General features: G+C 43.2%; 1 protein-coding gene across 6 annotated transcripts in view; it reads right to left on the reverse strand.

Moving 5' to 3' along the window:
- SULF1 (sulfatase 1) overlaps positions 1 to 18,015 on the reverse strand; it is a 185,275-nt gene that overhangs the window by 12,430 nt on the left and 154,830 nt on the right. For all 6 annotated transcript variants that reach the window (XM_056109095.1, XM_056109034.1, XM_056108884.1 and 3 more), the window contains 8 exons: positions 14,021 to 14,237; positions 11,435 to 11,675; positions 8,939 to 9,035; positions 8,402 to 8,496; positions 7,693 to 7,758; positions 5,627 to 5,799; positions 1,492 to 1,634; positions 1,276 to 1,399 (listed from right to left, as the gene is read on the reverse strand). In XM_056109095.1, the coding sequence (XP_055965070.1) occupies positions 1,276 to 1,399; positions 1,492 to 1,634; positions 5,627 to 5,799; positions 7,693 to 7,758; positions 8,402 to 8,496; positions 8,939 to 9,035; positions 11,435 to 11,675; positions 14,021 to 14,237 (1,156 nt within the window). The remainder of the gene's footprint in view (positions 1 to 1,275; positions 1,400 to 1,491; positions 1,635 to 5,626; positions 5,800 to 7,692; positions 7,759 to 8,401; positions 8,497 to 8,938; positions 9,036 to 11,434; positions 11,676 to 14,020; positions 14,238 to 18,015) is intronic.

Here is an 18,015-nt window from a genome sequence, read left to right on the forward strand (position 1 = left end):
TGAGTGAGTCAATGAGCCAAAGACCTATTTTAAAGTCAAAACTGCCTCCTCTGACTGGCGACAGGCCATGAGGGTGTTCCATAAGAAGTATCGACTAATGGCTGAGACAAGACATTTCTCAGATTTATAGTTTCTCAGACCCTCGAACATACAAGCCTTCAGTACTCTATCATGCTGGAAAGGACAAGTGTTGATGTCAATCATTTCCTGCCCCTTCAAGTCACAGGGGCCAGAGAGAGAGAACTGCTGACTTAGATTTTGCTCATGTTTGCTCTGCCAGGGAGCCATACAGACAGCGGCAGTTCAGGACTCAGGGAAACACAGCTGCTGCCTGAATCCAGCTTGTCAGTTTTCTGGGTTTGGCATGCTCTGCCATCCCAACACACTCGCCGACAGCAGCTCACTCCTTTCTGAGGGCAGCTGGTATTCCCATTTCTAGGAGGCTTATCAGAATATAACTCAGTAACCAGGAAAGAGTTAACACACACACTGACAAGAATTGCCCCCCCAGGAGCCAGAGGAGAAAGCAGCAAGTTTAACACCGCAAGTCAAGGAAGGGACATCAGGCAGATTGCATACAGGCCCAATTATACTCTGTTCCCAAGATACCCAATTGTTCATATATCTTGTACAGATGGGAAAGGCTAGCAGAAGAAGTCCAGTTCACTGTGTCATGGACTGGGATCTTTTTGGGAGAACTCCAAAACATAATCGGCAGGAACAGGGTTTTGTGTGTTTCTGTCCAAATTCCCTTAAAAATAGGACATTCACCTAGAGTATATCTTATGACTGTTGACAGCAATAACAAATAAATCCCTAAAGCTGTCATCCCACCTTCCAATGGATGCTTCCACCAGGAACTGAGGTTTACTTAGAGAGCAGATTGTGGAAATGATTGGAATAAAATATTCACCAAGGGCGAGAGGAGAGTGCAAACGGCTGGCACACATGCCTGGCATCACACACAGGGCTCTGGGCTTGATCTGTGGCACTTCATAGCCTATCCAGTGCCATGGATAGGTGGAGGTTGCTCTGCGCCACTGGACATCCCCTGCCTCCAAACTGATATTTATCAAGTTATTGATATATTAAATCTTTCCTTAATGCACCCACAGGAAAACTTAGAGAGAATTGCCTAGAAAGTTACCTTGATCAAGTAACCTAAACCTTTATGCATAAAAATGTTTCAAAGGCTGAAAATGTGAAAACAGAAATTTTTCTTTTCTTTTTTTTTTTTTTTTAGGGAATATAGGAAAACAGTGTTTTCCCCCTTACCAACTTCAAGGCCTTTTGGTCTTGGGTTGCACTGCTTATATCCTTGGCAGCTTCTCAGCTCCATCAGTTGCAGGTGTAGCTGATTCAAAATGCCTCGTTCTACAGTGTGCACTGTATTTGTGAGCTGTGGGTGAAGAAGCCGGATAATTAATTTAAATTAATGCTCTGCTTATTCTACTTTAGCAATATTCATAAAATGGAAACATATTCACTTACTTGATAAGGATCTGTATTCATATCAAAATACTCCAAGAAGCCAGTGGCAAACTCACAGAAAAGAAAATTATGTGTCTCATTAACTGTACGCAAACACCAGTAGGTGTTATTGTTAGAACTCGTGCAAGCACAGAAAGATCCCACTGTTGATTAAACAAAGGAAAAAGAAAAACAGTAAGTGATAAAAGTGTAGATTATCTAGTCACTCCAACTTTCACTTATCTTTACAGTGTGGCCTTTGGCTTGTTTGTGTGCTGCAGCATCAGGGATGGAGCACAGGACTTTGTACCCGTGAGACTGCTACTCTCCCACTAGGCCACACCCCTGGTCCCCTCATCTTTATACTTCCTGTCTGCGTTTCCTTTCCTGTGTGGCTGCACATTAAAAACATCTAGAGAGATAGAACAGGGACTAAGGTGGGCTGGAGCTATAGCATAGCGGGTAGGGCATTTGCCTTACACACGGCCGAACTGGGTTCAATTCCCAGCATCCCATATGGTTCCCCCAAGCACTGCCAGGAGTAATTCCTGAGTGCATGAGCTAGGAGTAACCCTTGAGCACCGCCTGGTGTGACCCCCCCCCTAAAAAAAAAGGAACAGGGACTAAGGTGCTTGCCTTGCACACAGCTGATCCCTGATACCACAAATGGACCCTCTGAGCAATACCAGGAGTAATCCCAGAGCACAGAGCCAGGGGTAAGCCCTGAGCACTGCTGTTTTGACCCAAAAGCCAATCATCTAACACCCAAACGAACAAAACACCATGCTTCCTCTTCCTCCCCACCACAATGCAAATTTGCTGTGAGATCTGGTAAAAACTGGGAGGAAATATCCATGGTGATCTACATTGGTGATTATAGGCTGAAGGTTAAGAAAAAGTTTCCAGCTCATGAGTTGCCTTCCCCATAGCTCTTGTCAAGCAGTAGCCTCCAAAATAGCGTGAGTGACTGGAGAATGGAAGAAAGGCATCAGATCTTCAACTGAAGGTTATTTTACTTAAAATAAAAAGTAAAATGGTCAGTTAATTAAAAGATAGACCTTGGGTTTGTTCTCTGTGTGATTTGGCCATGGTTAACAGATGGAAAGATAGATGGATTCTCTTTAACACATGATCATGAGATGCTTGTCTGATGATCATCTATTAAACTACAACAGGTTCTCTAGAGACTTTTAGAAAGTATGTTAATTGAAAAACAAATAAACAAATAAGACATTCTCCTTTTAAAGCCAGGTGAAAGTTCCGAATGTGCTGGTCTTTCCTGTAATAATTATTAAATTTCAGAATCATGTTGTATATGGGACTTAGAGAATCATGCAGGGGTTTAGAACACTTGATTTGCAAGCTTACGGTCATGAGTTCAAATCCTGAGAGTCCCACATACTTTATTGCAATCTCCAGCTTCACTGTTTGAGTTGGATAGCTCTGCCGTCAGCAACCCTTGGCATTACATGAGACATCTCACTGCGTGGCAGTCAGGATTGTGCCAATACCACAAAAATAAGGATGTGATCTTAACACAGTCTCGAAGTGTAGCCCTGATGAGCATGGGTGTGAGTATGGCAGGGACATTACTCCCAGCAGCATGTGTGCAAGCACCACAAGAAAAAGGAGTGCAAACTTTGGTGAGCACCATGGCTGAGTGTGTAACCACAGCCTTGGCGCACGCCCAGGGAGCACCAGAGCAACACATGTGTAAGCACCACAGCAGCCAGGCTGTGTGCAATCCCTGGTCATTGCAACAACAATAGCAACACTGGCGGGGAGGAAGAGAGGAATAGGAAACCAAAAATCAATACAGAATATTCACACATGAAAAGAAACATGTTTTATAGCAAATATTTTGAAAACAACTTGGATGGCTACATGTAATGAGCTTTTGTGCCTTGTCCTATGCATACATTTACTCACTGAATTCTTAAGATGAGCCTCAATATAGATGACTATTAGTAATCCATTTTACAGATGAGAAAACAAAGGCATGAGCAAGGTTAATTTTTCCGCAGTCACCACAGTTGACAAATGGCAACGCTGATTTCATTTTTTTTTTTTTTTGCTTTTTGGGTCACACCTGGCAATGCTCAGGGGTTACTCCTGGCGCTGCACTCAGGAGTTACTTCTGGTGGTGCTCAGGGGACCATATGGTATGCTGGGAATTGAACCCGGGTCAGCCGTGTGCAAGGCAAATGCCCTACCTGCTGTGCTATCGCTCCAGCCCCACAGATTTCATTTTTTGAGCTGTTTTAGATGTGCAGGAAAATTGAGTAGAACATATAGGGAGTTCCCATTCATTTCCCTGCCCACAGGTGCCCAGTCTCTCCTCAATCAACATCACTCAATATGGCAGTACATCTGTGCTCTGTTATCATCTATGCACTACACAGGTATCCAATTTTTACCTCTGCCCCCTTGGGATATTCTAGGAGCCCAGTCAGGACCTTATAACCCCTATTTGAAGAATGCTGATATAGTCCTTGCTGCAAGTTATATTTACCTCTTTTATTATACTTGAAATAAAGTACAAAAACTTTATATTTGTGGCAAAACTGTTTGTTGACTTACTTATTTAGAAATAGTGCAGTCCTTGGTTAAAGAAACTTTGGTACATCTACACAATGGAGTACTATGTAGCTGTTAGAAAAGATGAAGTCATGAAATTTACATACAAGTGGTACAATATGGAAAGTATCATGCTAAGCGAAATGAGTCAGAAAGAGAGGGATAGACATAGAAAGATTGCATTCATCTGGGGGATATAAAGTAACAAAGTATGAGATTAATACCCAAGAATAGCTGAGATCAGCACCAGGAGGATTACCCCATAACTTAGAGGCCAGCCGGGTATCCTAGAGGAAAGGGCAGTTCAGATAGAGAAGGGAGCACCAAATAAAGGATGTTTGGAGGATCCTCCCAGGAGGGGAGATGCATGTCGAAAGTAGACTATGGAGTGAACATGTTTGCCACTCAATGCCTCTTTTGCAGACCACAACACCCAAACGGAGAGAGAGAACACAGGGGATTGCCCTGCCACAGAGGCAGGGGGGGATAGGGGGATGGGGGTGGGAGGGATATTATCCATGGTGGTGAAAAACGGGCACTGGTGGAGGGATGGGTATCTGATCATTGTATAATTGAAACCTAAGCACAAAAAAATTGTAAATCTACAACTGTAAAAAAATAAATAAATTAAAAAAAAAAAGAAAAAAGAAATAGTGCAGTCCAATTGTACTGGAACTGGCAGTATGTTCTAATGATAATGTGAAGTAAATCATTATAGAAACACCCAGGGAGCTGGAAAGACAGTGTACAGGTTAAGGTGCTTGCCTTGCATGCAGCATGTCCTGATTCAGTCCCTGGCACCACATACCAGAATCCCTGATCACTACCAGCAGACCTTCTTGAGCACAAAGCCAGGAATAGATTTGGAATATCCCTGAGTGTGGAGGAAGGAAGGAAGGAGAAAGGAAAGGAGGAAAGGAGGGAGGGAGGGAGAAATGAAGAAAAGGAGGGAGGAAGGAAGGAAGGAAGAAAAGGGGGAAAAGGAAGGGAAAGAAAGAATGGAAGAAAGAAAAAAGAAGAGAAGAAAAAGCATAAAAGGGAGGAAGAAAAACATAAAGACAGAGAAACTAAGGTAGGGCTTGGCTCGAGCGGGCCCAGTAACGTCTCCATTGGAGACTTTGTTGTTACTGTGTCTGGCATATCGAATACTCTCGGTAGCTTGCCGGGCTCTCCGAGAGAGGGCTTGGCATTTTATTTATTATTATTATTATATTATTATTATTATTATTATTATTATTATTTTGCATCACACCCAGCGTTACTTGGGGGTTACTTCTGGCTCTTCACTCAGGAATTACTCCTGGCAGTGCTTGGGGGTCCATATGAGATGCCAGGGATCGAACCAGGTCAGTCATGTGCAAGACAAATACCCTACCCGCTGTACTATCTCTCTGGGCCTGGCATTTTAAACATAATGCCAATAAAAAGGGGTAAAATTATTTTTTTTTTGCAAAATAAGAGAAAAATTTGCTGCCAATAAAGACCATTGTGATGTTTTCCTCTGGAGGGGTTGGCTCTGGGCTAGTCTAAGCAGCTGGGGCAGCGTCTCTGCTCTCTGTATGGGGGCGCGGAGACTCACGGTTCCAGAAGGGGGCCGTCTGCCAGTGGTTGTTGTCGTGTGTGAAGCAGGTGAGCCCTGGGAGGCTGCATTCCTCTCCCTTCCTCTGCCGCTTCTTTTCCTTCCGCTCTTTCTTCCGCCTCCGGTTCTCCTTGAAAAGCTGAAGTTTGCTGTCTACTTCTTGAGCGGCCTCCCTATTTCCACACAGGGGATTAAAGAGATTGTTTAAATTGGAGTAACATGTCATAACAGCTGTATCTGTGTTCCAGGCATGCAGCACTATAAATTGACATCTGGATTCTTAATAAATAGAAAGTATTTCCTCAAAAAATAAGATAGTTGCTCTGAATCTCCACAAACATATAAACCCAGGATAATGGAGAAATGATAAAAGATGACCTTTATTTTTCACAGAGGCCTCAAAATATAATCAACAATAGAGAAGGCAAACTTTTTTAAGTAACAATTTCCTCAGCATTTTGCTGAATCTTATGGGGATCAAGATTTTCTTTATAAAACTTTGGTACAACTACACAATGGAATACTATTCAGCTTTTAGGAAAGATGAAGGCATGAAATTTGCTTATAAGTGGATGGACATGGAGAGTATCATGCTAAGTGAAATGAGCCAGAAAAAGAGGGATAGACATAGAGCTTCTGCACTCATTTGTGGAATATAAAATAACATAAATATGAAACTAATAATCAAGAACAGTAGAGACAAGGGCCAGGAAGATTGCTCCATGCTTGGAATCCTGCCTCATGAGCTGTGGGAGAAGGCAGTTGGGATAGAGAAGGGATCACTAAGTCAATGATGGTTAGAGGAATCGCTCGGGATGGGAGATGTGTGCTAAAAGTAGATAAAGGACCAAATACGATGGTCTTTCAGTATCTGTATTGCAAACCATAATACCCAAAAGGGGGGGGGGGAGAGAGAGAGAGAGAGAGAGAGAGAGAGAGAGAGAGAGAGAGAGAGAGAGCAAGACGGAAACTGTCTGCCATAGAGGCAGGGAGAGGTGTGGGAAAGGAGGGGGGGGGGATACTGGGGACATTGGAATGGAAAGTGTACACTGGTGGAGGGATGGGTATCCAATCATTGTATGACTGAAACTCAAACATGAAAGCTTTATAACTATCTCACAGTGACTCAACTTAAAAGAAAAAAAAAGGTTTTCTTTACATGCACCCCCCTAGGTGGCAATAACTGTCAATGGAAGCCCTGGATCTTTTTTATCCACACTGTTGGGACAATTGACTTTTTTCCAATGGTTCATATTTTGGAGGATATCACAGTACATTTGATGGCGCTTGGGTTCACTACCCCTGTCTGTGTGCTTGGCCAACACAGAGACTTGAACCACGGTCGGCCACAATGTAAGGCAAGTGCACTGACCCCTGTGCTATCTCTCTGGGCTCAGTACTAATGCCATGAAGACTTACACAAGGCTTCTAAAGTTCTTTGATAAATCGTACAAAATAGACATGGAAAGAAGTTTTTAATTTTCTTGATTTTTCCATAAAAGCCACAATATTTTTTATTGTTAAAAATTATAGTCCCATCCAGTGGTGCTGAGGTGGGGTTCATGTAAACATGCTAGGCAGCTGCTCTACCACTCGAGTTGCTTTCAAGTCTCCAAGGGCTTAATTTTTGTTGAGTCTTAAATAGAAAATCCCCTTTACACTCAAATTTTATTAATCTTAAAAAAAAAAAGTAATCACATTTCTCCCAACTTGCAGAAGTCAACACCGTTTCAGAATGCTCTCTAGAGCACATGGGCCTAAGCAAGAGAGTTTCATCTCCCTGATACTATCCACAGTGCATGGAATAAAACCCAGATACCTGGCTCAAATATCAGCAGACAACACTTCAGAATTAGATTAGAACTTCCTCTTAAAGGATCCTCAAAACATCACCACTGTCTCTTGTTCAGGTGTTGGCTTTATTTTATCTGCCCTCCTAGCTGAATCAAGTTTTTTCCAAGTTGCACACCTTGGAAGATGGGAGTATCTATGGCCTTTCAGAAATGCTTGGCAGAGAGCCCTGTTCCTGCTCCCCCCTTCCCGAAATGTAGGAAACAGAGACTTACTTGAATGGGTGAAGATGGCTTTTTAATTTTTCTTGCTTCTTCGCACCTTTCTCTTTGTTGTAATAACTGTAGGCAAGAGGATCAATTAATTAATTAATTAATTTTTTATTAGTGAAACATCATGAGGTACAGTTATAGACTTACAAATTTTTGTGATTGGGTTTCAGTTATACAATAATCAAGTACCCATCCCTCCACCAGTGACCATTTTCCACCACCACGGGTCCTGAGGCAAGAGGATTTATAAAGTGAATCTTCATAATCACACATTTGATCAAATTAGTTCTTTCCGGGTGGTTTTGGGGTTACACTGGACCATGCTTGGGATCTACTCCTGGCTCTGGGCTAGAAGAGTCACTGGGATGGTACATGAAGAGTCACTGGGATGGGAATTAAAACTTGGCCTCTTGCATGCAGAGCATACACTCAGTCCATTGAGCAATCTCTCTTACCTTTGAGCAGTTCATTTTCTTAAATAGAAATCAAAATATAAGGAAGGTGATTGCTTTATGGTAAATATCTTAACTCCATGGGACTTACTAAGGTTTATGACATAGAGAACTTGTCCTGCATAGTTTCAGGTAGTGATGATGAATTCGAATTCTTATGCTTCTGACTGGCTAGGAGATGCACGTGTTGTGCAGATCACTGTAATCACTGTATAGCACGTAGAAGTGTGTTTGGAGAGGAGACAAGGCTACGTGCTCACCTCTGCTTACTGCAGCTGCATTCCTCAGGCTTCCTCCTCTTCAGGTGTCCTCTCACTTCTCTTAAATTCTTAATCTTATCTTGCAGAGCTTCAATCTGGAGGGTTGATCAGCGACAAGTTAATATCAGGCATTTTTGTACTAAGTGCTTGTTTTCAGTTCTTTTTTTTTTTTTATTCCGTAATTATAGCTATTCATCTAGGAAGATAATGAGCTGGGAAACCAACTGGGCATAGACTCTGTCTGCCTCAATCGTTCTCACTAATATGTTACTGATACTAATATGTTAACCTCTGTCTCTTTTTATCCTTGACACATTTTCTCAGAATTTTTAAAAGGTCATTGTGTCACTCTCCATTCTCGTCAGACACTGCTTTTCTTCAATCAGAATTATCATGGTATAAGTAGAGAGAGATAGAACTTGATTGTTCCAGTGTCATCATCATTTTTAAAGAGATGAAGTAGACGCATGGATTGGCCCAGAACCACATCAGGACCGGGGAGCTAAGTTTGCATTGGGATCACAGTGCCGCGCTCACCTCTTTATCGATGTATGCCTTGTGGTCTTTCCAGGCTCGGGCTGACTGATACAGTTCTCTCTCACAATGGATTGTATCATTTGGAAGAATGAAGCACCTGAATAAAAATTTGAAACATTAGAAATAGTTTCATGCTCTAATATTTTTTAAAAAAAAGGATGGGAGGAGGCAGAGATATAGCTCAAGGGGCTGGAGTGTATCCTTTCTGTGCATGAGGAACACATGCTACCCTGGCAGTATACAGTTCCTGGAATGATACCTGAGTAACTGTGCGAGGAATAGCTCCTGCTGGCACTGTACTGGGAGCATCCCCAGAGCCCTACGAGGTTGGCTCCAAAAATGAAAATAGATTAGATGTGTTACTATTGTCAGTAAAAGATGAAATTAGACCTGCTGAGACACGATGGATGTAATAAAAGACAATTATCAGATGGTTTCACTCATAGAGAATTCTGAAGAAGAAAGTCAAACAGAAAACAAAGACTTCAAATTTAATTTCTAGACTCTGTAAAACTAAGGTGGTTACCAGAGAGACAGGGTGAGTGGGAAGGCTGGGCAGAGTCGGGTAGTGCTGGAGCGCTGGTGGTGGATGTGTGGAGTCTTACACACAGAGAGAGGTGTTAAGCTGTGAATCTGTTTTATACATGAATAGATACCAGTTTAAAATTCAAAAGCTCGAAAAACAGTAGAGGAAGCGGAGTTGCCTTCTGAACACGGATGCACACGGTGGGTTAGAACTGAGACAAAGACAAGAAAAAGTAGCAACGTGGGGCTGGAGCGATAGCACAGCGGGTAGGGCGTTTGCCTTGCACGTGGCGACCCGGGTTTGATTCCCAGCATCCTATACGGTCTCCCGAGCACCGCTAGGAGTAATTCCTGAGTGAAGAGCCAGGAGTAACCCCTGTGCATTGCTGGGTGTGACTCAAAAAGCACACACACACACACGCACACATGAAAAAGTGGCAACGTGGCCTGTGGCCTGACTATGGCTGCAGGCAAAGAATGGCCTTGGGGGGTCACTGAGACATCCTCCTACCCCCCCCCCCCCCCCCCGCATCAAAGCAAGGCAGTATTGGTGGCTCTACAGCCAGGGGTTCATCCAACACTTTTGGTTTGAAAGACTCATTGAATACTGTAGGGGAAATGCAGGTTTCCACCAGGAGACCAGGAGTGGCTTGTCAGGAGTTCAGCAGTCAGAAGGGCTCTCGCTGCTCATCACATGCAAGTTGTTATTTCCTCAAATGTCCCACTAACTGTGAAGCAAAGCAGCAGTGTCAGGAAAAATAGGACAAGTGGGACCTGGGGTCAGTCAGCACTGTATAGGAACAAATTCTTGTCTACAGCTCTCTGCACTGAACATGCTGCAGTGACTTCCCGAGAGAGACCAGTTGTGAAGATACATCCCTGCAGACTCCTGGTAGCTGCATACACCGAGTGATGAAATGAAAGAGAAGATAAATAGAATTTGGAAGGAAGGAACCAAGGCAATCTATGAGAGCTGTGAAAGGGATCACTGGAGACTTCTATACTCTCTGGAACTGGACTATGTATTTCACTTTTGGGGGAGGCTGGGGAAGGGCACAGCTCAGGGATCACTCCTGGCATTGCTCAGGAGATCATATACTGGGCCGGAGATTGAACCAGGACATTGCCTACGACATAAATGTCTTAACCCATATCCTAGTTCTCCCGGCCTCCCAGAGTTTTTATGCAGACCAGTCTTCCAATACCATATTACCAAGAACTTTATAAAAATTGAATTAATTAGGGGCTGAAGCGATAGCACAACGGGTAGGGTGTTTGCCTTGCACGCTGCTGACTCGGGTTTGATTCCCAGCATCCTATATGGTCCCCCAACATTGCTAGTTGTAATTCTTGAGTGCATGATCCAGAGTAACCCCCGTGCAATGCTGGGTGTGACCCAAAAAGAAAAAAAATGAATAATAGTAAAAAAGAAATCTTGGGACTACTTCCTAAGAGATGCCCACTCCTGAAGGTGCTTGGCTCACCAGGTTGGACTCAACACCAGAGACCAGCAATAGGATGCTGCTTTCACTGAGCAGTGCCAGTGGCAACCAGGGCCACCTTAGCATGCTTGGGGGCGTAAGTTCAACACCCAGTGATGCCTGAAGGGTCCTATGCTGGGTCTGGAATTCGGGGCCTAGCACACACAAGGCACACAACTCTGAGATTCATGCTTATCTCCTGGTCCCGAGAGTACCATTTTTTTTTTTTGCTTTTTTGGGTCACACCCGGCTATGCACAGGGGTTACTCCTGGCTCTGCACTCAGGAATCACCCCTGGTGGTGCTCAGGGAACCATATGGGATGCTGGGAATCGAACCCGGGTCAGCTGCGTGCAAGGCAAACGCCCTGCCCACTGTGCTATTGCTCCAGCCCCGAGAGTGCATTTCACAAGAGGACAAAATCATAATGCCGGGGGTGAAGAGGGGCGACTTAGAACTCAGACCCCCACAAACGCCTCCAGCTTTCCTACTTGTGTGTCACTCGGACAGTGGAGGGCAGGCCCACGGCGTTGCTGTCTGCCAGCATCATGTCCCTGTTGCCACCGCTGGTATCTGGGCGCCCCCCGGCGCCCCTGTCATGGCGCTTGGCAATGCTCCTGGGCTGCAGCACTTGCAACTCCTCCTCTTCCAGGTTGATGTCGTATATTTCACCTTCAAATTCCACAGACAGGGAACGGGTCTGCCGGGTGTGGACAAATCGGGGCTTGTATTCTGGGAATGAGAGAGGACACATACGCATGTAGTTTGGGAAAGAAGATCACTGGCTCCCTGAGCACCCGGGAAGTGGGCAGATAGTGTGCTCAGCCCCTGGACAGGCGGGATGAGGCTGCAGACACCTAAACGCACTGCGTGGACGGGGTGAGGGCGTGGCCTTGGTCTCTCTCTGCCTAATTTCACTGAGGAATGACAGCTTCTATGGGTTCCAGGCCCTTTATCCCTCCAGGGAGGGGTATATCTGGGCGATCTCTAAGATCCTTTCCACATAGAACATGTTGTGAATTAAAGTTCTAAAAAAAAAAAAACACAACCCAAACTTTATTAAATATCCTATAGACACAACATGTTGTGGCTTTCAGGTACAATGTAATGTTTCACTTTCGTTATTTTCATTAGTATTATTTTCTGACATTCAGCTGTGCCCAAGGCTTACTCCTGGCTCTGTGCTCAAGGATCACTCCTGGGGTACTCTATGTAATGCTGTGGCTCAAACTCAAGTGTGCTGTATGCAAGCCTTACCTGCTGTGATATATCTCCAGCCCATATATAAAAATATAAATAAAAATTTAAAAAACCCATAAAACTAGATATATAGCACAGCGGGTAGGGCATTTGCTTTGCACACGGCCAACATGGCCAACCCTAGTTCGAGTCCTCTGTCCCTCTCGGAGAGCCCGGCAAGCTACCGAGAGTATCTCGCCCGCACGGCAGAGCCTGGCAAGCTACCTGTGATGTATTCGATATGCCAAACACAGTAACAATTGTTACAATGGAGATGTTACTGGGCCCGCTCGAGCAAATCAATAAACAATGATATACAAATATAAATATATATAACAAAATAATATGTAGCAATATATTATATTAAATATACATATTTGTTTTGTTTGGTTTTTCGGTATTAGAATAAATCCTTCTGTTAAAAACTGATCATATTGCCATAACAGGCTTTATTACAATAAGAATAAGAACACTGAAGCTTTGGCTGTTACGATCATTTGGCGAGTTTGCACAACCAATAGCTGTGAAACTTAGAATTATAATCTATAAGCTTCCAAAGATTATGAAGTGTTCCCAGAGCAGTGAACTGCGTCTTCAAAAGGGAAATACTCTAGATACATTTTATTTGCATAAATAATAGAAGATTGCTCTAAGAAAGGTTAAAATTTCCAAAACTGATTTAACACATAGCTGATGGGAGATAATGCAGGGGAGACCAACGCATTTTTCTGGTTTGTAGGGAGCACTGAAAAAGTGCGCAGTATTCTAGAGAAGAGCGTAACTGTGCAAGTGTGGCTCTCGCTTATCAGATGCATATGGGGTCTGTGCAGGTGGACGCCTTTCTTCCAAAAGATATAGGAAGGAATTACCAGAGTTGAGTCACTTTTTATATCATGCCACTAGATGGCACTAGACTCTTATTCTTCAATGGAAGATGCCTGATTGTTGGTTTTCCTGTCTATTTCATAGGGGTTTTACACAAAAATTTTTAGGCAGTGTTTTTCATATTTATTAGACTATTTTGACCTTGCCAGTCAACAAAAAGAATCAGGAAATGTCCTAATAAATAAATCCCACTTTAAAAAAGTATTTATAATTGGGCAGAGTGATAGTACAGTGGGTAGAGTGCTTGGCTTGCACATAGCTGATCTGGGTTTGATACACCCCGAACCCCACCAAGAGCACTGCCTGTCGGGGCCCTCAAACACAACCAAACAAAGCATTTATGCTTTTTCTTTTAGTTAAATGAACAGGCATTGAAATCTTGGCTTTCATTTTTACTTTCTTTTTTCCTTTCCTTCTCTAAACAATTTAAAGTAAAAACAGATCTTATGACAATAATGTTTAGATAAAATAAAATGGACTTAAACTACACCCTTTGCCCTTATCCATACCCTTTGTTTCCATGCAACTCTTTAATGTGTGTGTACATTTAGCATCTAGTGGTTTTGATAATTGCATTATATGCTCCAGGGAAAATATCCTATGCTTAAATGAAAACCAAAATGCAAATTAGGTTAGCTTTTACATGAAAAAATTGGTGGTTGTATTTTTTTTTTTTTAGTTTGGAGGCCTTACCCAGCGATGTTCAGGGCTTCCTCCTAGCTCTGTGCCCAGTGGTGCTGGCAGTTGAACCAAGGCTAGCTGATCTGATGCAAGGCTTACCTGTTGGACCACCTCTGTAGCACTCTTTCATTGGAAAAAATAATTGTTTGCTTCTGTTCATAAAACTATACCATTGATAAGATCCCAAATATAGGAGTCAGTCCTTTGTCTCTCTAAAGTCTACTCACAAAGGCTGTGGGCTACCCCTGATGTACACCCAAGTGACGGCTTACTTGGCGCTCCCTGGTTTCTGAGGAACTGCCGCTGACTTTTCCTCTGGCTTCTGCTGGCTCGGTAGCTGGCCTCTCCACAGTGGCACTCTTTGTCCTTGTCATGGAAGCCGCGGGAGTAGAGGTTTCGTGTGCTCTGTCGGGCTGTGAGCAGGTCGGTAGAGCCTTTACACTTGTGAATCCGAAGTTTGCCTGACGTGTCTTCAATGCACTGCCACTTCTGTGAAAGTCAACAAGGAAGAGGGTGATTGTCAGACCCCGCTCTGACTGGTGGCTCTTGGCTCTGTGTCGCCCTGGCTTCCTTCTACCAGGAAGATGAGCATTCCTCTAACAGGTCCTTCTTTTATATGATCCTGGACTAAGTTTCCTCTCACCCTTTCAATGAATTGATTCACTTTTAGTTTTTAGCACATACCCAACTATATTCAGGGATCACGATCACTGGCAGTGCTCGGGGTCCGTATACAACACCGGGGATCAAACTGACATTAGCTGTGTGCAAGGCAAGTGTCCTACCTGCTGTATCATCTCTCAGGTCGACCTCCCACCCTTTTTAAAAATTTTTTTGGTTATATTTTTACACTTCAGACAGGAGAGTGAAATGACCGGGAATAAGAACTACACTATGAAGCTCAAGTCAAAAATTGTATCTATACATCCTTAGCAGGCAGACTAAACAGAGTCTTGAAGGAATCATGGGCCAGTGTTGACTCACCCCCCCCCCCACACCCCTCCACCCAGCACAGCTGTCAGAACCATTTTCACCAACCCTCTCTGGCTCTGGAAAAACAAACATGGCTGCTTTGTTCTTGGCCCCTGGATTCCTCATGGGAGCTGGGGAAAGAGTGGTGCAGGAGGAAGACAGAGATGAATTTCATCTGACTCCACCACAGGGCCAGCTAAGTTCACAACTCTGCAGACATTAGCAGAGGTGTCAGGTTTGCTTTTAGCCATCTACAAAATTGGCACCACCTGGCAAAGCTGCCAGTTCCAGAGAGGGAGCACTCACCTTCCCAAAACACACACACACACACACACACACACATACACACACACAGAGCGGCTTTTGGGTTTTTGAGTTTGGGTCTTTTATTAAGAATGCTGGGGACCAGGGGCTGGAGTGATAGCACAGCGGGTAGGGCATTTGCCTTGCACAGGGCCGACCCGGGTTCGATTCCCAGCATCCCATATGGTCCCCCAAGCACCACCAGGAGTAATTTCTGAGTGCAGAGCCAGGAGTAACCCCTGAGCATTGCTGGGTGTGACCCAAAAAGCAAAAAAAAAAAAAAAACCCAAAAAAAACCCCCAAAAACAAACAAACAAAAAAGCCAGGTTGCTGGGGACCCTAGTGGTGGGTAAAGGGACTGGTAAAGGGACAGTAGAATGTTCTATGTTCTATGACTGAGACCCAATCATCAAAAACCTTGTAACTCTGTATCTCACTGTGATCCAGTAAGAAATGAAAAGTAAAAGACAAGAATGTCAAGGATACTGCAGACTCAATCCTGGATTGTTAGGCACAGCCTTGGGGTTTGGTATCCCCCAGACCCTCAATGTCCCCTCAGGCTCTAGAACTTGACCCAGTGTTTATTGTATGAGCTTTTCCATCTCTTTTTAAAAAGGGGGGCGTTGCTGAGGTCAATTAGTGGTGTATTTGCCCTATCCCTGGCCCCATAGGTTTTGGTAAGTGAAACTCCGAGTGAATAAAAGGGGGAGCACTGTGCTAGGAATCCCCATAAATATGTATGTGATTCTTTGTATATACAGTTTAACTTTACTTTTATGAAAAAAAAATAATCAGAATTGAGAATGTGGCTCAGTGGGAAAATATGCCTTGTATGTGGGAGACTGGGGGCTCCATCCTTGACACCGCAAAAAATGAAACAAGATAAATTAAATTAACAATAACCCCCCAACAAAACCCCAAAGCCAAAACCCAAGTTAAAAAATCGCTGTGAAAAAACAAAAAAGAAACCAACTGCTTATAAAATTTTTTTCCCCTTTTCTCCTCCCACCCTAAAATATAAATTTAAGAAAGCAGGACAAAAATTCATCTTCATTTAAGTTTACAACCGTTGTTAAAACATGTAGGCTAGCAAACGTCACTCTTTTCCCTAAAAAAATATGGGCTTTCTATATGGGATTTAAATATGGAATTTACTTATACTTAAAAGGGATACATTTCTTTTTTTATTATTATTATTAGTGAAACACCATGAGGTACAGTTGTAGATTTACAAATTTTTGTGCTTGGATTTCGGTCATACCATGATCAAATACCCATCCCTCCACCAGTGCCCATTTTCCACCACCAGGATGATATCTCTCCCCCCCATCTCCCCATCCCCCCCATCCCTCCCTGCCACTGTGGCAGGGCATTCCCTTTTGTTCTCTTTCTCCTTTTGGGTGTTGTGATCAGCAAAAGAGGCATTGAGAAAAGGGATACATTTCTCAAGTGTGACCAAAGCAATGATATTTGCAAAATTGTGTTTGTTGTGCCAGTTATATAGTTTCAAGTACATATAAAATAGTGTCTAAAAATATTAAAATTCTTTCATGTATCACCCATAATGGCTTTACACATGCTATTTAGATACTTGTATGACATCAATAGGCTATCCTTGGGTGCTACATTGGTTTCAAAGTGCCCAATACAAGGATCTTAGATGATCTTGGTTAGAAGCCAAGACGGTTTACAGAATGGTATACGACCACACATAATGGGTCAAGATGCAGAGTCATGAAGTCAATGGCCCCACAAGACATTCTCTGCATCCTCTCTTTTTCAGTCCTAGAACCAGTCCCACTATTTCTTTCCCAGTAGAAGCTCAAATTATTTTATATACATATTTACTTTCTTCACAATGATTAGTTCAGAACACCTTACATGCAATTCACTCTCTTTCCAGAATTAGCTACATGTCTCCTGTTACCCACCTCCCAGAAAAAAACAAATCTATAGAAACCAGGAACTTCTCACCTTTGCAGCTCAGACACATATCATAAAATCAACAACATCAAAAATACTTCCCAAAGAATGCTGGAGAGACTTTCTCTGCAGAAACCTCCACTGTGTCAGTCCAGTGTGTTTTTCCTCTAAGAAACTTGCATTGCTCTCACCTAAACCTTTTCTCTCTCCCGGTAAATTATTTTATACTCCGTGGCTTGGGTCCAGTAGGGTCCGGATTTGAGCTCCCCTCCCTGCAGTGGACATGATTGATCTTCACATTAAGGCTTCGGCTCTCTCAGATATGACCAATTAGCTTGAGAAAGTGCTATGAAATTCTCAACAATGTTTTCAAAAATGATGCACAACTCTATTAGGAGATAATTACATGCCACCTAGAACTCTAGCTGTGTAAATATCGCCTAGTAGATGATAAACTTTCATAGTTCCAAAAACCTGGAAATAAGTAATGTGTGAGTGTCTATATCTCTGTCTTAAATCCAAATGGCTTGGTTTATCCAACCACTCGGGTAATCTCCACTTTGAACATTCAAAAATGGAGAGTTGACTACTTAATGCCCATAGTAGCAGCAGAAGTGACCAGTGGCATCACAATTGCCCATCAAGTAGAAGTTTAAGAAGTCCTCTAATTTCCTGGGGTTGGAGCGATAGCACAGTGGGTAGGGCATTTGCTTTGCACGTGGCTGACCCAGGTTCAATTCCCAGCATCCCATATGGTCCCCTGAGCACCACCAGGAGTAATTCCTGAGTGCATGAGCCAAGAATAACCCCTGTCCATTGCTGGATGTGACCCCCTCCCCCCAAAAAAAAGCAAAAAAAAGAAAAAGAAAGAGAAATCCTCTAATTTTCTATCAGAGCAAAAATTATGGTCACCTTCATTGCTAAAAATAATAGTCTTATATCTTTTCATTGCTCCAATTTATATTAACTTTAGTGCAATTACTAGCTCTTATGCATGTATCACAGTGAAAAAGGAGCTGGAGATACAGTTCAGAGAGTAGGCGCTTGCCTTGCATACGGCAGACCTGGG

This window comes from Sorex fumeus, unplaced genomic scaffold, assembly GCF_029834395.1.
Source record: "Sorex fumeus unplaced genomic scaffold, SorFum_2.1 ptg000002l, whole genome shotgun sequence".
NCBI classification, from domain to species: domain Eukaryota; kingdom Metazoa; phylum Chordata; class Mammalia; order Eulipotyphla; family Soricidae; genus Sorex; species Sorex fumeus.